Source organism: Geotrypetes seraphini, chromosome 11, assembly GCF_902459505.1.
Source record: "Geotrypetes seraphini chromosome 11, aGeoSer1.1, whole genome shotgun sequence".
NCBI classification, from domain to species: domain Eukaryota; kingdom Metazoa; phylum Chordata; class Amphibia; order Gymnophiona; family Dermophiidae; genus Geotrypetes; species Geotrypetes seraphini.
In genome coordinates, this window is record NC_047094.1 from 11,522,012 (window position 1) to 11,545,017 (window position 23,006).

Consider the following 23,006-nt stretch of genomic DNA (forward strand, 5'->3'; position numbering starts at 1 on the left):
ATCTCTACTGCTAGCAACCCAGAATCTTTGCTGGATTTTTTTTTTTTTTTAATGTTTTTGTTATGTAGTATAGTATAGATGTTTTTTTTTAACCCAGCTTTTGAGGCAAATTTGGGAATTTAAGAAAATGCTGAAGCCTATTGTAATCCTTGATAAGAATATTCAATGCTGAAGTGGTAGTTCCTGATATGTAATTGAAGATCTCTGAAATAGTATCCTTTGTACATTTGAACAAATGTGACAAAATGTTGCACATATCGTTTTTAAAAAAAAAAGTTGGGTTAGGATTTGTTTTGGGCGGTAGTCCTATTAATTAGAGCAGTGCAGTGGGCCGAGATCTAGAGAAGCCAGGGTTGAAATCCCACTCCTGCTAGATACTCCTTCTGATTTAACATGTGCTATTCTTTAATAAGAGATTCCTTATCTACAGCAAGGCCCATAGAAATCAAATATTAATAGCAGATAACATGAGCTAATCTTTAGTACAAGACCTCATTAATCCAACTTACACTGAGCAGGAAAAAAGCTGAGGTTACCTGAGTTATACCTTGAGCCAGGATTCTAAAATCAAGTAATTTAAATCTAAAAGATGATGTTCTCCAAGGAGAGAAAGCAGCAGTTGCTCCAGCGGTAGCCCCTGCTAGCCAACGGGGAGACACCTCAAAATAGGCATCTTTTAGCCTCGAATAGGAGTCAGTAGGGAAGACCACTGAGTCCTTACCAGAGAAGAAAAACAGATGTATTTCCAATAACACAAGCTTGTTCACAAAGTAAATTTAATTTGAGCTACTGCATCCTACTATTGTCTGGGTTCCAAGATCACCATTTGGAGTTTTCTGGCACCTCAGGTTTCAAAATACAGATTAAGTGTCATACAGTAGAACCAAATGTTAAGTTTGCACCAGCCATTAGCAAATTCTTCTGTTGTTTATTAAAGCATGCAGCTGGTTGACTTACATTTTTTTCCATATTTCTTTCCAGAGCATGATCGCTGGAGGAAGTATCACTGATCTGGGAAAAATGAAAGTCCCTTAGCCATCTTTCTACTCTGGCTGAAGCCTTGGAAGTCTTTCGTGTTTGTAGTGTTGTAAATTAAGGCAGAGTTCATGACCAATAAATATTCCTGTGTTCAAATCAGCACAATGTATATTTTGTAAGGCTGCAGGAACATTAAAAATGTTCATCGCGATTAATCGCATTGTGCGGTAATGATTAATAGGTTAGATATTTTAAAAGACAATATGAGAAACACAAACAGCATATGCGTGCTGTTGCTGGCTCTGCCTGACCTGAAAAACAGGAAGTTACATCAAGCCATTAGTGATTGTAAGCAAAATACATCCAGTACCCAAATGTAACTTACAATTGAGATACTAATGAAAAGGCCCAATCTACACAACAGAAATTATTAGTTAAAATCGTATGTTGAGCAAGTTTTCAAGCAGGTTGCTAAGGTTCACTTAGAGACTTTAAAATTCATTAAGCTTTTTCGGCAGCATAGAAAAAAGCCTTCCAAGTGAATGTGCTGCTTCATTTCAGTCTGGTTTGCAATATTCTATTTGAATAGATGAAAGAGTCTGTCATAATGAGACCTTAAGTAACAAACTAGACCAGACTGGAAATCAACTATGAAAATTTTTTTTTAAACCCAATACAGCAGGGGTAGGCAATTCCGGTCCTCGAGAGATGGAGCCAGGTCAGGTTTTCAGGATATCCACAATAAATATGTATGAGAGAGATTTGCATCTCAAGGAGGCAGGACATGCAAATCCATCTTGTACATATTCATGGTGGAGATCCTAAAAACCTGACCTGGCTCCAGCTCTCGAGGACCAGAATTGCCTATCCCTGGCCTAGGGGTAAGCTAAAAACAATCACAGCACCAGTCCTAGCCTACACAACAGCCACTTACTTAATTTTGCAAAGACACAAGTCATCGCTGCTTCTCCCAGTCTGAAAATAGTGTCTGCATCGGTTCTGCCTGACCCCCAGGAAGTTACATCAAGCCCAAATGTAACTTCTTGGATCGGGCAATTAAGCGCACACACACCACACTGTCGCTAGCATTGCCATTTCAAGAATGGAGAAACATTGGGGCGTCATACAGGATCAGATAATTGCATTAATTGTGATTAATTTTTTTAAATCGGCATTAAAGATTTACACACACACCCTTTTTACAAAAGCGCTGAATACACTGCTCCGACAGACGTAGACTTCCTTTGAGTGTCAGAGTAGCACAGACCATTCCGTGCGAAACCTCTTCTGTGCTTTTGTAAAAAGGGGGGTGTTAATCACATTAATGTGCTAATATTTTGATTAACATCATGCACAGATGTCAAGCTGTGAAAAAATGTGCTATCAGTCACGTTAAATGTTAGGAAATGTGCATGTCCTGTAGTTTAGGAGGAGTGAGAATGTCTCTTCAAAATGATTTGCAAAAAAACTATTCTTTAAGCAGCAACACATGCGAGGAAGTAGCTGGAGTGGCAATTAACCATTACATATCTTACCCAAAATGTTTTGTAATGGGAAAATATTTTTGATTTATGAACCAATTATTCCATCTGCCCTGAGAGGAAACCTCACCATAGAAATTCAGAGGAGAAAGGAATGACGAATGCTTTGTTGTGTCTGGGTCATAGAAGTCTGGAGGACCCTTGATGCAGATTATTTAGTCAAAACATGACCGGGTTGGGTCATTACTCAAGACATCCTTCATTCTTCTGACTTTTATGCTTGCTGGAGCTCTTCCTCTTGTAACAACCTGAGCTTTCCCACACTCAGCAGTAGTATTCACTAGCCAGTGCACGGGTCAGTATCCCAGAACTACCCTAAGTGATTCAGAACCACTGCTCCAGAAGGGACTAAATGAAAAGCTAGTACAAGAGATGGTGTTTTTGTAACAATCTTTCCAAATTGCACATCCTCAGAGGGTAGCTACTGTTACAGGGACATAACTTAGAAAGCATATTCTACACACATGCAAAGAGGCTTTTATACATACCATATTTCAATTATTTAAATTTCTCCAGAATTCTACTGTTCAACGGCTCCCCCTTCTGCTTCTATTCCTTTCTCTCCTCTCTTCTACCTTCCAAAGTATTTAGATCAATGCTGTCTTGTTAAAATGTTTATTTTATTTTTTATTTTTCCTCTAACTCTACTTTTCACTTCTCTATTACCCTCCAGGTACTTTAGTTAGATTGTGAGCCTTCGGGACAGTAAGGGAATTTTTCAAGTACCTTTCTTATTTCTAATCTTAATGTATATTTTCTGTAAACCGCTTAGAACCTAACGGATGTAGCGGTATATAAGAAATAAATTACATTACATTACCAGGTAGCCAAGTATGTACATGGAGAGGGGGGGGGGAGGTAAACCAGGCCAACAGCTTATTTTTAGGACTTTTTTCAGGGTTTAAAAACACAATAGGGAAAAACAGTATTTGGGGGTTAAAAATAACATAGGGAAATGTAACCAGTGCACACTTTTGATACACCTTACATGTAGGTGTTCTGGGACTTGTTTGGTACCATACGCCACCATTTCAACCTCTGTATGTTCCTAGTTCAGAAAAGCACACAGCTCCCCCTTTCTGCTCCAGTTTCTTACATTTAACAAGCTTCTTTCCTTAAAATGACTCCAAACAAATTTATGTAAAAAAAATTTATTCCAAAGCCATAAAAAGTACTGTCGAGTAACTGGACCAATACTGCCCTTCTGCAGTTGAGTTCTAGGGCATCATTTTAACCTCTGCTCATGAATCTGATTTTTTTTTTTTTTTTTCTTCAAAAGTATGTTTAAAAAACAAAAATGGGACTGGTTGATTCTGACCTGCTGTAATCTTTTTCTATGACCAGGAAAAACCATGCTCTTTATTCTGTATCTCTCTGCAGCCAAAACAGTGTAAGTCTCCATGAGCAGTGACTACATTATAGGAGCAAACCAATCTCTCCCTTGGTGTCCTATATCAAAACTTGAAAAGATGAAATGATCTATGTTAAAGCAGCATTATTAAAAGATGGCTAATGCAAGTAAACGTCTGAAAAACAACCAAAATATTTCCAGAAAGAGGGTATGAACCAGGAAATACATTATTTCCTGGAATCACCTTCCAAACCCTTTCCTCTGAGCCTGCCATTAGCAAGGTCCGGTGAGAGTAAATGCAACGTCTGTTAGCAGTGGGGCTCAAGTCACATGCCCTGTACAGGTTTCACTTTGTCCTTCACCGAAGGCTAACAGGAGGAAACTGCAGAAAAGCACATTAAACGTTTTAGAAAAAGATCACTTCTGGGCAAGGTCGGTACTGCAGTTGGCACATCTGTTTCCATGCCCACTACTGGCCAGGAACCACGAAAGAAGGCAACTCAACACACAAAGAAAACAAACACATCTTAAAAATAATTAAAAGAAAAAAAGGATGCTGAAGAAGATGACAGCAGGGTTAATAAGTTCTCCAGTCCTAGGCAAGGTGCCAACCAATTTTTTTTTAAAAAACAATCTTAGCACTTATTCGTGTGCTGTCCAGCTCTGTTTGGGTTATCACTGTCCACTGAGGAAAGCTAAATGTCCTTTGCTACATCTGTTCGCATAATGTCCTTTCTCACCACACTGGAAAAAGACAAACAGTACAAAGATTTAAGTCATGGTTACAAAACTGACCAATATAATTTGAGTAACAATACTAGAACCAAATTAAAAAAAAAAAAAAATTACCGTATATACCCGAATATGATCTGAATACGTCAATATACCCTTCCCCCCAAAAAAGAGAGGAAAAAAGGTTGGCTCAAATATAAGCCGGGAGAGATTAATATTCATGTGCCCCACCAGGATTTCCATCCAGCTCCCCTCCCTCCTTGCCAGGCTCTACACCTTGTCCCACCTCTCTTCCGCTGTCCTGCAGGCCTCCACTGGGCCTACCATATAACCGGGTGGTCCAATGCTGGGCCAGGACAGGAGGGATCAACTCTGACAATTTTTTTTACCTTCCTCCTGCCTCCCCCCATGTACCTTTTTGAATCTCAGCCATTCAGAGAGGCTTAGTGCGGGGCAGGAGCACAGAAAGATCATTCCTGCCCAGTACACTACTGGACCACCAGGAATTCAAAAAGGTAAACGAGGGGAGACGGGAGAGAGGTAAAAAAAAAATGTCAAGAGAGTCGGCTGGGATGGGAGGGATCCCTCCTGTTCCGGCCCACAAATCATATGGCAGGCCCACTGGAGGCCTGCAACAAGTCCAGGAAGGGGGTGGATGGGTGCTGACCCATTTTGGGGGGGCCCAAAAATCTCATCTTATATTTGAATATATACAGTACACCATTTTCTGGAAAAAATGTACAGTTCCTGGGTTTATAAAAAAAAACAACGTGTGTAGTACTGCATAAGAAAATGCACCGAACAGAATCAGTGTGGGGACAGACAATGAGGTTTACAGTTCACATATACCATCAGTCCATCCACACCGCCCCTACCACCTTCTAGGACACACTTTACAATGTCTCTTCCCACAAGTACATGCCTGAAGACTAGGAATGCAGGAAGGTGCAAGGATGACTCCAAAGTGCACATACAAACATCTCGCAAGATGGTTTTTTTTGTTGATGGAAGGGGAAGGCAGATACCCCGAGTCCCTGATTGTGACAGTATGTTGTACCTCTCATAACCGTTTGATGCTTTGGGGCTCATTCTCAAAGCATACAAAGAACTATGAGTATAGAGAAGTACACATGACCTCCGATTCAGACAGAAAACAGAGGGGAGGGTTAAACGGTCATTTTTTCTCAATGGAGAAGGGTAAACTGGAGTGCCACAGGGATCTGTACTGGACCGGTGCTATTTAATTAATTTATATACGATCTGGAAATTGAAATGACGAATGAGGTGATTGAACAGTTTAGTGTCAGCTGCATGCGGATTGTGAAACATTGCAGGCAGACCATAGGAAATTGGAAGACTGGGAGTCCATGTGGCAGATGAAATGTAATGTGGACAAATGCAAAGTAATGCAGTTTGGGAAGAATAACCCAACTACAGTTACCAGCTGCTAGGGTCCACCTTGGAGGATAGCGCCCAAGAAAGGGATCTGGGTGTCATTGTAGAAAATACGATGAAACCTTCCGCCCAATGTGCGGCGGCGGTCAAAAAGCAAACGATGCTAGGAATTATTAAAAAAAGGATGGTTAACAAGACCAAAGATATTATAATGCCTTTGTATCGCTCCATGGTGTGACCTCACCTGGAGTATTGCGTTCAATTCTTGTCTCCTTATCTCAAGAAAAATATAGCGGCACTAGAAAAGGTTCAGAGAAGACTAGGGGACACTCGATGAAACTGCAGGGAAATGATTTTAAAACCAATAGGAGGAAATATTTTTTCACTCAGAGAATAGTTAAGCTCTGGAACACGTTGCCAGAGGATGTGATAAGAGCGGATAATGTAACTGGTTTTAAGAAAGGTTTGGACAAGTTCCTGGAGGAAAAGTTCATAGTCTGTTGTAAAGACATGGGGGAAGCCTCTGCTTGCCCTGGATCAGTAGCATGGAATGTTGCTATCCTTTGGGTTTTGGCCAGGTACTAGTGACCTGGATTGGCCATCGTGAGAAAGGGCAACTGGGCTTGATGGACCATTTGTCTGACCCAGTAAGGTTATTCTTATGTTCTTATTTATGTTTGTAAATTACTTTGATGCCCGACGTACGAAGGCAATTTGAAAAGTTAGGTTAAAAAAAAAATCAAAGTCAAACAAATTAAAATACATATATATTTCTCAACATTGTGTCCATCGAGGGCTAAACACTTAGTCCAGCGAGTTTCCAGTTTTTCCACTCTGTCGGAAAAATATGATTTTGTCAAATTTTAAAAAATATATATATTTAACATTATTTTTTACCAAACTTTTCAAACCGCCCTCGTATACCAGAAAAAAAGGACCAAAAGAGATATCAGGTCCTTTCTAGTATCTAACCTGTTCCCAGGTGGACACCACTAACCTTGAACATCTGGAACATGCCTCAGAAGCAGTTGGCTGGCATGGACTGACATAATGGGATCTAAAACTTGGCAGAGTTGGGGGCAAAAGCCAAAAACAATATCAGTATTTCAGACCTCTTGTGTGTTCACATTTGTGGTCTGTTATCTTTGCTGCTCTACCAGCTTACCTTATAACAAGTGACCTGGTCCAGTGGCCGAGGCCCTCTGCCTCCAGTACTGTTAGTCTGGGCTGGCATCACACCTATAACCTGTGGTGTCCTTTGCAGGCTAACAGGTGAGTTTGGATTTGTTAACTGGATTAGGGAGGATGACCTCTGTAATATCGGATTGTTATTTTGCTAAAAAGAAAATCGCACAAAAACAAATATTACAATGGTAGTAGAAAATAATATCCAAGGGATACATTTAGTGAAACTTATCTGACATCGGGGCTCATTTTCAAAGCACTTACCCCCTTGCAAATTCGATCATGTTTCCCCACTTCTGTCCAAACTTCCAGGGTTCATTTCAAATGCGCCTACCTAGCTTTTAAGATCCTACACGGCATCCTCCCTCCACTAATCCCGCTTTCTTAGAACTCCTCGAGCCCTGACACCACTAGGCCCACCCAAAAACTTAAACTATCCTTCCCCTCGCTAAAAGGTATCCTCTATGCGGGAAAACTGGGCAAATCTCTCTTTTTTCAGAATCACAGAGCTCTGGAATAATCTTACTGCCACACTATGGAATCTGGGCTCCTTCCAATTATTCCGTAAGCACCTGAAATCTGGGCTCTTCACAAAATTATAATGTTCTCTTCCCCCCTGGACTCAACATCCAACTCCTCTATGCTACTCCTTCCTTTATTAAACTCTTGCAAACCGTGCCGAGCTCTATCATTATGGAGAGGATGCGGTATATAAACTTAAGGTTTAGTTTAGTTTAGGAACTTTGTAAGTCTAAGGCCTCCTTTTATGAAACCGTGATAGCAATTTCTAGTGTGGGGAGCTGCGCTACTCCCGACGCTCATAGGAACTCAATGAGCATTGGGAGCAGCGCAGCTCCCCACACTAGAAACTGCTGTCGCCTTAGACTTACAAAGTTCCATCGGTTACTATGTAACTTTGTTAAGTCTAAGTGCTTTGAAAATACGCTTCAATGTTCGCTTCAGAAACCAGGATTTTCATTTATAGAAAACATTTTATAATGCTTTTTTTTTTTTTTTAAAGTTTGGAATGGCCAAGCCCCATTTTCTTTGGCACAATAAAACACTGGTTCATTTTTCTCTGGGAGGGTGAATGCACGATCTCGTTGGAAACCTTGAATGTGCATGTTAGAGAAGTTAATACACTTTGATAAACAGTCAGTTTTCTGGAAATTGTACCTCTGACCTATGACGTATTGCATTACATCCAGACAGGTCCTCAATTATGTTTCAAAATTAGATTGCTAAGTGCGGGACTGGGCAGGGAGCACAAAAAGCTCGGTCCTGTCAGGTGCACCACTGGCCGTGAAATCAGAGGCAGACATCCAGGGAGAGGCTCAGCGCGAGGCAGGAACGTGGAAAGATCGCTCCTGCCCCATATACCGCTGGACCACCAGGGATTAAAAACGGCGAAAAAAGGTACGCGGGGGAGGGGGGATATTAAAAAAGTTAGTCGTCTGGAACGGGAGACATCCCTCCTGTCACGGTCTTCCACTACACCACCGGATCGACTTATATTCAAATATTTACGGTAATATCCGGTGCAACCTATTTAATGACCATTCTGAAGAAGTCGGTGCTATCCCCTCCTACCAGTATGCGTTAATTTACTTTTCCGTCAGCCAAGAGATGTAAATTTAAAAGATTTCATCAGCACCTTTTCAAACAGCATTATGGGACAAAGATTTGAATCATTTAACCATGTCCTCTGATACCTATCACCAGTTCTGAAATTCTTTAAAAATATATCTTTTTATCAAATCCTTTGGAAATTAGGAAAGTTCACTTTGGATACATTTTTGTCTTTCTGTGAACTGCAGAGAACTTAACGGTTTTGCAGTATAAAAGCGAGTTTTGTTATGTTATGATTCCGTTGCTACACAATGATCACTTGGAATTACTTTCTTTCTAGACTGGCCTGGTAAGTGTGCTAAGGAACAGCTCTTTCTACTTCTTTAACTGTTGCTTGTTTATCAACCTTTGTGTGATGGTTGTCTGCGAGTCAGGATAAACCTAAATATTTCAACATCAATTCAGGTGTGTACACTTTGTCATAGGCTGCAAAAGAAATAGTCTCTCTTGAGTTTCATGTGACGAGGGAAGGAAAGGAAGCGTGGTACAGTACCTTTGGTGGAATCGGTGTTTGCAGAGGCAGAGGTGGTTGCTCAGTGGTTCCCATTGGCAGCTCAAATCGAGGGCTAGTTGACACAGAGAAAAATAAAAACCACTATTGAATTAAAAGATAAAATAATCAGAGTTAAGGGCAAGGGTGAGGGCAGTATCATAAGGATATAGTGAAATATTCCTCAAGATGCCACATGCTTAAGAAAATAGACTCTATATTATCTAAATAATTACCACCTACATACGGTAACCACTGTCTCGCATCACAATATGAAAGGTAGTGGGAGAACAAACCCCGAAGTTACTCACTGCATGAATTTACAAGTCGGCCCTTCCAGACAGAATCCCACAAGATAATTGACACAGATGACTCTTCGAGTGTGCCGGTGTCTGCAGAGGGGACCTACAATACAGGGTTCACAAGTACAAGAGAGTGAATAAAACAGGAATACTCATGGATGTTGTTCTCAAGGTGAGAAGAAGTCTAAAAAAATCTGCTTTCTCAATCAGGGCCTTGAAAAGGGAGACTGCAAATGGTAGCGGTCCAGTTTCCTGAAAAGGAAACAGAACTAACTTCCTCACCTAGTCCTAAAAATTATCTTTCAAAGCACAATTCACTTTTTTCTAAGTGGGGAAAGAGAGAAGGTGGCTATCAGATGAAACAGACTCGGTGGCATGCGATAAGGGCTTTCAGGGGATTCCCATCTTGTTTTTATTTTGTTTACTTTTTGCACGATGCAGCTTGATTTGTTCAGTAGGCAGCCTGGCTCAACCAGTCAAACAAAAACAAAAAGCAGAGCTCTAAAGGCTGGGGATTCTCTGAACTCCCCCGAAGACCCTGATAGTACTGATCTGAATTTGATTGGCTGAGCAACATCTGCCTGTTGCCATCTCAACCAATTAAATTCAGAGTAGTACCCTCAGGGCCTTTAGGGGGTGGGACGAATCCCCTGACCACACATCACAGTCTGCAGCTTTTAAAGAAGAAGTATGGAGAAACACCTAGAAGAGCAGAAACTATATCTCATGGTTCTTACTGTCCTTTCTGAAATTATCACACAAAGGGGACAAGTCTATGAATGAGTGCCTCCATATAAGTACTTTGATGACACGCAGTGAAGGCCCCTGGCTGGCTGTCCAGATTCTGTTACTGAATGCCAACTTAACCCTGTATTGGCACACCATATACAGTACTCCCCCGAAATTCACGAGGATTCCGAACACCCAAGAATTTCGAAAAACCGCAAATACGGTTTTTCAGCTGATCGAAGGCAGGAGAGGGCAGCTGGGGCGCTTAAAATGTACTTACAAAGCCGGGCACATTTTCCGACCGCCTCCACCTGGTACCAAAGCCATGATAGCGTGTCAAAGCAGCTCCCGATTGGTGTAACCATGACTTTAGGACCAGGAAGAGGCGGTCGGAACATACTGCAAATTACTGAGTCTGCGATTTGCGAACCATGACTTCGTGGGGGTTTACTGTATTTCGATTCTCACAGTTACACCAGCCATAGACCCAGTGAAACAGATGACCAAGGGTGCCTTTAACTTACTATATAATCTGCAAGCTGTACATGTAAGTGGCAGCTCCACCCATAATCCACTCGTGTGTGTGAATGTCCTCATTGCATTAACTTGCTCAGCTACTTATGCACACCCTTGAGCATCTTTTCTGCTTATGTGGAAGTGTACACTTAAGCTCTTATGTAACAAGTGCAGACACCCTATTATTGCTTCCCACATAACGATACACAGTTTAAGGGCAATTCTATAACTACACACGTGTTTCTTTGATCAGGATACTCTGGTTCCCCTCTACTGGAAACTTAGGACTCCTCAAATTCCTTATCCCATATCTCTCAGGAATGACTGTGTCTGGCGGAACTGTTCTAAATCCCTTATTGAATGACCTATGCTAGGCAGGTCTGTTCCAAATCCCTTATCTTGTATCAGAATGGCTTAAACCCAAGGGGGGGGGGTCTGTTCCTAGTCCCGTATACCATATCTTTTGAGCATGGCCTGTACCCAGCAGTTTTGCTCCAATCAGCAGACTTACCATGTTTACAGAAACCTCTGTCATACCAAGGGCAGTCCTTAATCTTAGATTCTGGGTCGATATGTAAAAACGGGCACTCTTTGTTACTACATTCTCCTGTGGGACAGTCAAAAATAAGTCAATTAGGAGACAGGAGAATAAGTATGAATACTAGAAAGGGATCAAGGTCTAGAAAGGACAGTTACGTACTGTAATGCTGGGCCAGTCTCCCATATATCTATCCCTTAGTACCTAGGTTTGCACCTGGGCACTTTGCAGGATTCTGAAATCTACACAGGCGAAGAGTACCATGTGAGCCCTCGAGGTCCTCCTGATACCTGGACTAGGCTTTCCAGTTACTGCAGGGGTATCAAAGTCCCTCCTCGAGGGCTGCAATCCAGTTAGGTTTTCAGGATTTCCCCAGTGAATATGCATGAGATCTATTTGCATGTACTGCTTTCATTGTATGCTAATAGATCTCATGCATATTCATTGGGGAAATCCTGAAAACCCGACTGGATGGCGGCCCTCCAGGGGGGGCTTTGACACCCCTGCAGTAACTGGAATGAAAGAACCAGAATTCTAAGTACTTTAATGATCAACTGAAAATCTGCAGTTCTGCTCTGGGTATCACCACATGGGGGCTCCTTTTACCAGAGGCAGTTTCAATATTGATGACCTGTTGTTGTAATTACCTCTTCTGTTTTAAATTCTTTATTCATTTTTGCATGTTACAATAAGTGTAGCAGATAAATTCATATGAACTTAAAAAATACCTCTTCTGATTATAGGTTTTAACTAACGAACACCAATACAATATCCTTGGTGCAAAAAGAAGCAAACCCCCCTTGAACTCTTCTTCTCATCCCCTTGCCTGGGCTGAATTTCCCCACTTGGCTTTTAAGCTTTCACCACACCAACTGCAAATATTTAATTTTACCGGAAGATGAATCCAACAACAGCACCTGCAGTATGAAAAAACACCGACTTACCCTCTCAAATCTCCTAATTAGTTGGGAAATAAACACCTAAATTTACAACTTATAAACCTAAGAATAGAAATCCTAATTAGAATTTTGTTTCAGCAAGAGATGATCCCAGATAAATCTGTACCCCATGTAAGCCTAACACCTTACCCCTTCCATGTATAGGTTTAACACAGGAAAATACACACATATGGTCTGAGTTTACAGAACACGGACAAGACCCTCAAGAACACTTAGGTGCTTTTTTTTTTTTAGAAGTTCTATACCATTTTAGGCATGAATAAACCAGTATTTAGATGTTTATATTGCACAAACCCTGATTTTTCACAACAGGAATATACACATCTAAAATTTTTAAATATGCAAAGCGCAAGGGGGGGGGGCTTAGTCTGGGCATCTTTTGGGTAGTGCAAAGCAGGCCTAAAAAATAAGTATGTATTCCTGGAACATCTAGGTTCCAGACAAGTACTCATATTGCGTGGCACTCCACTGAAGGGATTGGGGAGATCGCCCCTGTAATCTCCCCCAGTGGTTGATGCGTGCCCCCACCCCAAATGTGAAACTTGCGCGATATATCAGACCTTGCAACTGCTTAGGAAAAATAAATACCGTATTTGCCGGCGTATAAGACGACTGGGCGTATAAGACGACCCCCCAACTTTTACAGTTAAAATATAGAGTTTGTTATATACTCGCCATATAAGACTACCCCTTCTTCCGCACACCTTCTGCACAACAAATAAAACTTAAGAACATCAGAATTTATTTCAACAATTTTAATTAATTCACTAAAGCTGAATAGAACAATAAACCCATGGGAGCTGCCATGCTATTTGTTTTCTAAACTGTTAACCAAACTGAAACTGTCAATGATAGAAGGAAGATAACACATAGAGGGAGAGAGCAAGTGCCGGGCAAGTCCCTAGCAAATTTGCTGGCATGACAGTTTCCCTTTAAAAGCCTTCAAAAGCCTCCTGTTCGCCCCCGCAACTTCCTTAAGGGCTAGACTCCACACACGGCCGCATGTGCGAGAGACGTAGTAAAGAGAAAAGGGGTGGGGCCAGAGCGCCGCTGCTTCCCGCTGCGCAGGATGAAGGAGCTGGCACCCTTGTCACACTGATGTCCCGCCATGGCCCCGCTGATGTCCCGGCAGGTTTACTAGTACCATAAGCACCGTATGGAGGTAAGGAAGGAGATGTTAGGGCATGTAAACAGTACCCGGCGTATAAGACGACCCCCGACTTTGGGGAGGATTTTAAGGTACTGAAAAGTCGTCTTATACGCCGGCAAATACGGTATTTATGTTTCTACAACTGACATAAATGTGTATATTGGGTTCTGACATACATGTTTATGTATCTGTTTTGACCCCCCTTACTAATAACTTAGATGTTTATACAGTAAAACTTTGGTTTGCGAGCATAATTCGTTCCAGAAGCATGCAATCCAAAACACTCGTATATCAAAGCAAATTTCCCCACAAGAAATAATGGAAACTCAGACAATTCGTACCACAACCCAAAAACCTTAATACAAAATTCTGTATGTACTCGTATTGGAAGACATCACTTGTTTACAACAGTCACTACACTCCCAAAGTGTCAGAGAGAGAACCATCGGCTCAATTGTGATGATACGATGTGTATACAGTATACTATATATACTTGTCTTGCAAGACACTGCTTGTTTATCAACTTAAAATTTAATAAAATGTTTTGCTTGTCTTGCAATCCAAGGTTTTACTGTAGTTCTAAAATGGATGTTCCTGCCACAAGTAACCAGTGAATAAAGGCCCATCTCCATGTATTCAAAACTAAGCTCCTATTCTTAAATGCTAGCGGAACTTGAGATATCCCAACGTGGGTATCTCAGTTCTGATCTGTAGGTCCTTTCGAAAATCCACCTCTACAGCTGTGTCTCCATGTCCACACTCATCACTATTTGTCTTATATAACTATGTCTGCATAAGTTATGCTGGAATCACAAGGCAAAATATGAAGATGGTTTCTCTTAAACTGTCTAGTAAAATATAACTACACACTAAGAACTGCCAAACTGGGTCAAATCATAGGTCCATCAAGCCCAGTATCCTGTTTCCAAAAGTGACCAGCCCAGGTCCCAAGTACTTGGCAGAAACTCAAATAGTAGCAACATTCCAGAGCTGAGATTGTGATGTCATAATGCCTCATTCCACCAATGCCTAAGAGTCAAACTCACCAGTGATGTCATAATGGTTTGATTGTCCTATATTTGGTTCATATAAAAATAACCATACCGGGTCAGACCAATAGTCCATCAAGCCCAGGATCCTGTTTCCAACAGTGACCAACCCAGGTCCCATGTTGCTTCCATGCTGATGAATAACATTGTATGCTATAGACTTTATCTGCAGAAGCTTAGCAAAGCTGGTTTTAATAAAAGATTCGGACAACTGCTTTTACCACATCCTCTACACAAGCGACTTGACTACAAAAACTATTTTCAGCAATTGTTTTAAATGTGCTATTTAGTAACTTCACGGAGTGTTCCCTAGTTTTGTATTTTTTGACAGAGTAAACAATCGATTTGCATTCAACTGTTCCACTCCGCTCAGGATTTTAGAAACCGCTATCATCATATTTCCCATCAGCCATCACTTCTCCAAAACAGAACAGCCCTAATTAATCTTTCTCCGCAGGAGAACTGTTGCACCCCTTTTATCATTTCAGATGCCCTTCAACAACAAAGAAAGAAAAGAAAATGTCACAAAAGGCTGGCTAAACAAAGATGAAAAAGAAAAATCTGCCTATTTCTTGAAAACCTAACTGGTCATTTTCACTCTTGGTTTTTCATGGAGGCAATGCAAAACAGGAGCCAGAATTATATTTTAGGTGAAAAGCAGCAGCAATCAGAAAGGCCCGGCCCTTGTTCATTTATAGACAGGAAAGCCCCAGGTGACAGTCCACACAGCAGCAAGCCCAAGGCGCATGCCACTTTACCAAATTTGGAGTAAAAGTAGCACTCCGGCATTTTGGTCATGTCATATTCGTGGAGGAATTCACACTGGTCTCCTTTCTTGCACAGTCCTCGTAGCCAGTGCTTGCAAACAACGGTCTTTTCGCCACTGATGTGCCGAAAAGGGCACATCCCTGCTGTAAAATAAGAGAAAAGAGAGAGAGAGAGAGAAAGAGAGAGAGAGAGAGAGAGAGAGAGAAAAGAATCCATTGTATGATCAGAAGGATGATCCATGCACAATAATTTTCCAGGCTGTTTTATTCATACCAAAAACACCTTAGATGAAGGATACACTAGGGATACAGAAAGTACCCATATATAATGTATATAGCACTGTGTACATCGAATAGCATTATAGAAATAAGTAATTTATTATTTACAGTACTCCCCCGAAATTCGCGGGTATTCCGTTCCAGAAACCCCCGTGAATTTCAAAAAACCGCAAATGCAGTTTTTCACCTGGCAAAAGGCAGGGGAGGCAGGCAGGAGAGGGCAGCTAGAGTGCTGGTGGGTGAAGAAAATAATTTGCGGTCTGCTCCGACCTCTTCTTCCTGTAGTAAAGTTGGGCTACACCAATCAGGAGCTGCTTTGACACACAGCTCCTGATTGGTGTAGCCTGACTTTACTACAGGAAGAGGTGGTTGGAGCAGACCACGAATGAGTCAGTCTGTGATTCGCGGGGGAACACTATTTCTAGACCACCTATAACTAAGCAGTTAACAGTTAAAACATTCAAAATAGTTTGAGGACAGAACAGTTACAAAATGCATTCTTATATCCTAATCACATAATAATTTAATCCACTTAAGTTATGTCAAAAACTCAACGAAGTCCTGGGTTTGTTTGATGATCTATTGTGAGCTGTGGGAGGGGCAAATCTGAGATTGGGGGGGTTACATTTTTTTTGTTTTTTTGTTCTTTTCTTCTAGAATTGATTGTATTCCATTTTAATATCTTTCAGAATATTGCTCTAGTCTTTGTTTGCCATGTAAGTAATGCAGCTGTATTCTTATTGTTTGTTTTAGTATATTGGTGTTATGTTAAAATTATAAATAAAACATTTAAAAAAACAACAAAAAAAACCCTCATCGACGTTATGTATTATCCATCCCCACTTAATAAGGTGCAATACGTGCAATTCAGATTTCTTATCAAATATGCTTACTAGAAAAGTTTCAAAGGAAAGCTTCCACATACTGTAATAGTAGTAACTCTCTTTTTAATAATGATTTACAGAGCAATATAATTAAAATGGTAAAAAATATGCACGTGGTAAAGGGGGACTGAGAAGTGCAAAGTCTAATTATGATTTAAATATATATATATATCAGGGTCCAGCAACAATCCTCAAATGTCCCTTAGTATTTCATTATTCTTTTCTGAAGCCATCCATTTTCAGTATTTAGTTTAAACAATGCAATATGAAGTTTTATTCTCATTTTTTAAAAATATGGAATCTGCTATATTCTTTTATGCTACTGGGATTTTTCTTACCTTTAACACATGCCGATTTTAAAAAGAATTCACAGACTGCAGCTCCTGATTCTGAAGAAAGAAGGCACAAAATAAATATAGCTTTAACCACTTGGTTAACAGATTCAGCATGAGAACACCAAACAGATTAAGCACAAAATCTCAGCCCAGTTTACTGAACCCAGAATATATCTATTTAAAATCTAGCCCCCTACTTTTTATCAAGCTGCACTGCAATGCAGCGCAAGCTAGATGCCAAGCTGTCTATTCTATTCATATGGGAAGCTTGGCATTTAGCTCACTCTGCTCAGCTTGATAAAAGGGGGCATGTTGGCAGTTCTTTGAAAAGTCCTCCACTTGTACACTATTTTCCAGACCGTGGATGGCTAATGTCAAATTCTTTTGAGATCTTTTTTAAATCCCTTACCAGACTTATAAACTGCTACAATCTTCTGAGGACCTCAGACAGTTCTTTTGATCTCACCATGGTGTTCACTCTCACTGCAGCAGTCATGAGCACACCAAACTAAATGTCTGAGGTTTAAGTAGGGCAGCCCTCCTTCAAAATGCTGAGTAACGATGTTCTTATCATGTGCACCTGATGTGATACATCAGTATGTGATTTGAGCCACTTTAAGTGGGATTAAAAAAATAATTGACATCGATATGTTAACATTTCTTAAGAAAGAATTGAATATTTCATGGGGTGTCCTAATTTTTTCACATGACTGTGTATATATATATATATGCTTTATGATAGTAAACATCAACATTTACTTGGATCAAATAAATTTTTTCATTCATATGTTCTTTATTAATGAAGTAATAACTACATTGTTTTAAATAAAATGTTGGTTGAGCCCTTCTGTAGGATATAGAAATTAATCTAATGTATGCTATGCGAATGTTAATACTAACAGTGATGTAAATTTGGTAGCTCCCTAAACATTGCTCTCTATTCATCACCAAATTTCATGTATTCAATAAGTCTGCTTTTGCTGCTCTGTGACCTAGCCCTGCTGCCATCATATCAACTCCTGGTTTCACCATAATGCACTATATTTTCTTTGCAGGCCTTTCCTTTAAAAAGTAATGATTTGACAAATGAACTCTCAGTTTTAAATCTTTAGAAACACATGAAACATGAAGGGCTTTGATTTAGGCACCGCTCCTGCACATCATAAATTAAGTTATAGTTGATCTCTCAGATTTTGTATCAATATTATCCTCTTTCTAGTTAGGGATCCTTTGTATCTATCCCACACATTTTTGAACTCAGTCGCTGTTTTTGCCTCCACCAGGAGGACATTCCAGGCATCCATCACTCTCCTTGAAGAAATATAGTAGATTCTCAGTAAACCAGTATTCAAATAACTGGCACTCTCAACCAACTGGCAAAAAAAAGTCTCCCGCACTCCTCCGACAACATCCAAAGTGAGGCTCCTGACCCAACAATCCTCTCCTTCCCTTCCTTCAGCCCCAGAGGCATCAGCAACAGCCTAAATCTCCCTCTGTTCCCGAAGCAGCCAATTCTAACAACCCCCCCCCCTCCTGCCCTCCCTCTGTTCACAAAGCATTAGAGCTGGTCCTGACAACTCCCTCCCTCTGTTCAAAAAGCACTAGTCAGTCCTGACAACCTTCTCCCTCCTTCCACAAAACAGTAGAGTCAGTCCCAACCCCCTCCCTCTCTCTGTTCACAAAGCAGTGGAGCCAGTCCCGAAACTCCCTACCTCCCTCCCTCTGTCCCCGAAGCAGCATAGCCGTCTTGATAGTCCCCTCACTCAGTTTCCGAAGCAGCAGAGCCATTCCTGACAGCCCCTTCCCTCCCTCTCTGAAGCAGCAGAGCCGTTCCTGATAGCTCCCTTTGTTCCCAAAGCAGCAGAACCGATCTTGACAAGCCCCCTCTCTCCCTCTCTCCATTCCTGAAGCAGCAGAGCCATTCGTTCCTAACAGCACCTTCCCTTCCCGAAGCAGCAGAGCCATTCCTGACAGCCCCCTCTCTCCGTCCCCAAAGCAGCAGAGCCATTCCTGACAGCCCCTTTCCTCCCTGAAGCAGCAGAGCCAGTCTTGACAAGCCCCCTCTCTCCGTTCCCAAAGCAGCAGAGCCGCTCCCGACAGCTCCCTTTGTTCCCAAAGCAGCAGAGCTGGTCTTGACAAGCCCCCTCTTTCCCTTCCTCCATTCCTGAAGCAGCAGAGCCATTAGTTCCTGACAGCACCTTCCCTTCCCAAAGCAGCAGAGCCGTTCCTGACAGCCCCCTCTCTCCGTTCCCAAAGCAAGAGAGCCGTTCCTGACAGCCCCCTCTCTCCGTTCCCAAAGCAGCAGAGCCATTCCTGACAGCCCCTTCCCTCCCCAAAGCAGCAGAGCCAGTCTTGACAAGCCCCCTCTCTCCGTTCCCAAAGCAGCAGAGCCGTTCCCGACAGCTCCCTTTGTTCCCAAAGCAGCAGAGCTGGTCTTGACAAGCCCCCTCTCTCCCTCCCTCCATTCTTGAAGCAGCAGAGCCGTTTGTTCCTGACAGCCCCTTCCCTCCCCAAAGCAGCAGAGCCGTTCCTGACAGCCCCCTCTCTCCGTTCCCAAAGCAGCAGAGCCGTTCCCGACAGCTCCCTTTGTTCCCAAAGCAGCAGAGCTGGTCTTGACAAGCCCCCTCTCTCCCTCCCTCCATTCTTGAAGCAGCAGAGCCGTTTGTTCCTGACAGCCCCTTCCCTCCCCAAAGCAGCAGAGCCGTTCCTGACAGCCCCCTCTCTCCGTTCCCAAAGCAGGAGAGCGTTCCTGACAGCTGCCTTTGTTCCCAAAGCAGCAGAGCCGGTCCCAATAACTTCCTCAGCCAAAGCTGTAGAGGAAGCACATGAGAACGGGCATCTTCTGGCCAGCTCCAGCAGGGTCTTTCCTGTGCCACGTCACTTCCGACGCGGCAGAAGAAAGGCCCTGCCGGGGCTGGCCAGAAGCTGCCTGTTTACCGGCACTTCTTACGCTCACTGGCTGCCGCTACAGTTTTGGGTGAGTGAAGGGGGGGGGCGGAGTTGTCAGGACCGGTTGTACTGCTTCAGGTAAAGGGGGGGGGGGAGAGAGAAAGTAACCCGGAAAGAAGAGATGCTGGACAGGGGGATGACAGAGCGAGGTGGGAAGGGAGACAGAACTATTTTTACAGTGCCGGATAGCTGGGATTGCCTGACGTCCCTCCTCTGGGGTAGCCCTTGGCTGGCCCATGTGGCACCGGGGGTTGGTGTCCCGGAGCGGCCTCTACTTACTGTCCATGCCGGGGAAGGGCAGCGGCAGCGCCCCCAGCTGCTGCTCCACCGCCATCTCCAGGTCGAACCTGATGTGGTCCACGCAAGCGATGAGCTCCTGCATGGTGGCGGCGGGGGTGGGGGAGAGGGATGCAGACTCTCTAGGAGCAGGCTGAGGCGCCCCGCGGAATGCCGGGACTCACCCCTCACCTCTGACCTCGCCAGGCGCGGCTAATCGAACAGAGAGAGAGAGAGAGAGAGAGAGAAAGTAACAGAAGCCGCGGCCTGCCGGGAATCACCCAGGCGCGGCTAATCGAGAGCCGGCGGGCGCGAGCGTGCGAACAGGTGAGGAAAGAGAGCGCAAGAGATTGAGACGCACGCGCCACCCCGCGGAATGCCGGGAAACACACCCAGGCGTGGCTAATCGAGAGCCGGATGGCGCCGTCTGGCCGCGAGCGTGCGAACAGGGAAGGAGAGAGAGAGAGATTGAGAAGCGCGCGCCACCCCGCGGAATGCCGGGAAACACACCCAGGCGTGGCTAATCGAGAGCCGGATGGCGCCGTCTGGCCGCGAGCGTGCGAACAGGGAAGGAGAGAGAGAGAGATTGAGAAGCGCGCGCCACTCCGCGGAATGCCGGGAAACACACCCAGGCGCGGCTAATCGAGAGCCGGCGGGGCGAGGGGGCAGCTCAGCTCGGAGTATCTGGTCCTGAGTGAGTCCCTCCGTCCCTCCACTGTGGAAAGGTGAGATTTAAAGACGTGGCTGCTCATTTGCTGGCTCCTGTTTTGCTTTGATAGGACGCACAAGATGTGATGTTGTGTCCGAGGCCCTTCCTGGAAGATTGCAGTTTCCTCGGCTGTGAGCAGGAAATAGGCTTAAATCGTTCTAGCAGTTAAAGGTGAGTTTTAAAGAGTCTGGGACTGGTTTTCTAATTATGTTTTGTTTGTTTTTATGTTATAACATTTTATTGAAGGAATCAAACAAATATATAACAATATGATACAAAAAGACATTCTTTACAATCAAATTCACAATAAAACATTTGCATAAACATTTTATCATTCCTCCAAAATATATTTTAATATATCTAAACCACTTTTCCCCTATATCCCCCCCTCACCACTTCATATATATAGATTAAAATCATTCCAATTTCCCTCCCTACCCCAGAATGAATGGCAACACAAAACACCAAATAATCAAAAATATTTAAATTAAAATAAATTAATTAATTAAAAAAAAAAACCCCACACGTTTTTTAAAATCTAATATAAAGTATTAAGAATCATACTTCTAGCTTTCGAGGATAATTTTTGTATATAAGGATCCCAGATTTTTAAAAATAATCGTGTTCTTTTAGGAAATTTACGAACCTCAAAAACCTCAAATAAAATTAAACGATGGAATTGATGTTTAATGGCAGACCTGACTTATCTCATGTTCTAGCCTGCCTGCACTGGGCGTTTTAGCTTCTTATGGTTATCTCAGCATACACAATATTGTATTCTGCCCTCCTGGACATGTAACAGAAAAACTGCAGTGCTTAGATAGGTGACCTGCTAGTGTGAGCTTAGGACCAATAACTGTTAAGAAAAGTAACACGTGAAAACGAAACTAAACCTTAAGTTTATATACCGCATCATCTCCACGGAAGTAGAGCTCGGCACGGTTTACAAGAACTTAAAAATGAGAAAGGGTAGGAAAAGGTTGAAGGAAAAGTTTTTTTTCTAGCATTCAGTGGTATAGCAAGAAAAATGAATAAATATCACTGTAACTTCCTGGTTTCGGGACTTCTGAAGCTGCCAACTTTGATGCTCGGGAGTCGCATATATGCTAAATAAACCCTGTTGCTTTCTTCAAGTCTCTGATTATTGTGTCTGAGTGACCTTTCAAGTTCTTTTTTTGTCTTTCCTTCAGAGAAGATCGAGGGCTCCTTTTACAAAGGTGCATTAGGGCCTTAACGCGTGGAATAGCGCGCACTAGCCGCTACCGCTGCCTCTTGAGCAAGCAGTAGTTTTTTTGGGTAGCGCGCACTTAATTCAGTGCATGTGCTAAAAAACGCTAGCGCACCTTTGTAAAAGGAGCCCCAAGTTTCTCTAAAAATTTGATTTGATCGCAAAATCATAATCCAATGCGATTACAAATAACAATTTGAAAGGGATAGATTCCGTACGAATGTAAGGAAGTTCTTCACCCAGAGAGTGGTAGAAAACTGGAATGCTCTTCCGGAGTCTGTCATAGGGGAAAGCACCCTCCAGGGATTCAAGACAAAGTTAGACAAGTTCATAATGAGCAAGGACGTACGCAGGTAGGACTAGTCTCAGTTAGAGTGCTGGTCTTTGACCTAAGGGCTGCTGCGGGAGCTGACTGCTGGGCACGATGGACCACTGGTCTGACCCAGCAGCGGCAATTCTTATGTTCTTAATAAAATCAGGGTAAGAGAGAAAACAAAAAATCACATTAATTAAACCAGACATATTAATATTACTTTTGACCAAACTGACACAAAAGGGGGGAAAAAGGATTAAATACAATTCATAAACAAATAAAAAGGGCATAGGTAATGAAACAATAGGATGGGAAAAGGTTACCTGCTCAATTTTCACTTAACAGCACATAACTGTTTAAAGCAGATTCTCTAGTCTATAGATTATTCCATTTCTTCAGAACACTTGGGAGTAATTCTACAGCCCTGTGTCTTAAATAGGGGCACCTGGAGGGGAGCCTCAGGAGCATATTCTAGGAAAGAAAATAGATGCCGTATTCCTTAATAAGCAGTGTTTCTCAGCTCAGTCCTGGAGTACCCCCTTGCCAGGCAGGTTTTCAAGATGTCCATAATGAATATGCATGAAATAAATTTGCATACAATGGAGGCAGTGTATGCAAATCAAGTTTATACATATTCATTGCGGATACAGTATCCTGAAAACCTGACTAGAAAGGAGGTACTCCAGGACTGAGTTGAGAAACACTGTGGAACATTGGTTTAC

The 23,006-nt window shown here is 42.5% G+C and overlaps 2 protein-coding genes across 7 annotated transcripts in view; one reads left to right on the top strand and one right to left on the bottom strand.

Moving 5' to 3' along the window:
* Positions 1-23,006, top strand: part of PTCD1 (pentatricopeptide repeat domain 1) — a 66,498-nt gene that overhangs the window by 7,459 nt on the left and 36,033 nt on the right. Inside the window, exon 4 of the mRNA XM_033963854.1 lies at positions 7,158-7,269. Coding sequence (XP_033819745.1) covers positions 7,158-7,269 — 112 coding nt within the window. The remainder of the gene's footprint in view (positions 1-7,157; positions 7,270-23,006) is intronic.
* Positions 477-20,908, bottom strand: CPSF4 (cleavage and polyadenylation specific factor 4). 6 transcript variants are annotated; one of them, XR_004541077.1, is made up of 9 exons: positions 20,038-20,140; positions 16,813-16,863; positions 15,303-15,455; positions 11,360-11,455; positions 9,613-9,706; positions 9,305-9,377; positions 7,163-7,333; positions 6,995-7,060; positions 3,734-4,614 (listed from the first exon to the last, which is right to left on the bottom strand). XR_004541077.1 is itself a non-coding variant. In XM_033963008.1 (8 exons), the coding sequence occupies exons 1-8, from the start codon at positions 20,138-20,140 to the stop codon at positions 1,230-1,232; spliced, it is 801 nt and encodes a 266-aa protein (XP_033818899.1). In that variant the 3' UTR covers positions 486-1,229. The 6 variants fall into 6 exon arrangements, 5 of the variants coding, with proteins under 5 accessions (XP_033818901.1, XP_033818899.1, XP_033818898.1 ...); XM_033963008.1 differs by lacking the exons at positions 3,734-4,614; positions 6,995-7,060 and adding an exon at positions 486-1,289; XM_033963007.1 differs by lacking the exon at positions 6,995-7,060 and having other exon boundaries at positions 15,303-15,452; positions 20,038-20,908.

Coding starts and splice junctions, on each gene's coding strand:
- CPSF4 (XM_033963006.1), bottom strand. CDS start 20,140: ATGCAGGAGCTCATCGCTTGCGTGGACCACATCAGGTTCGACCTGGAG. Junction 15,456..16,812: donor AAAATCGGCATGTGTTAAAG/GTAAGAAAAATC, acceptor CTTATTTTACAG/CAGGGATGTGCCCTTTTCGG. Junction 9,707..11,359: donor CAGAGGTTTCTGTAAACATG/GTAAGTCTGCTG, acceptor CCTGTATTGTAG/GTCCCCTCTGCAGACACCGG.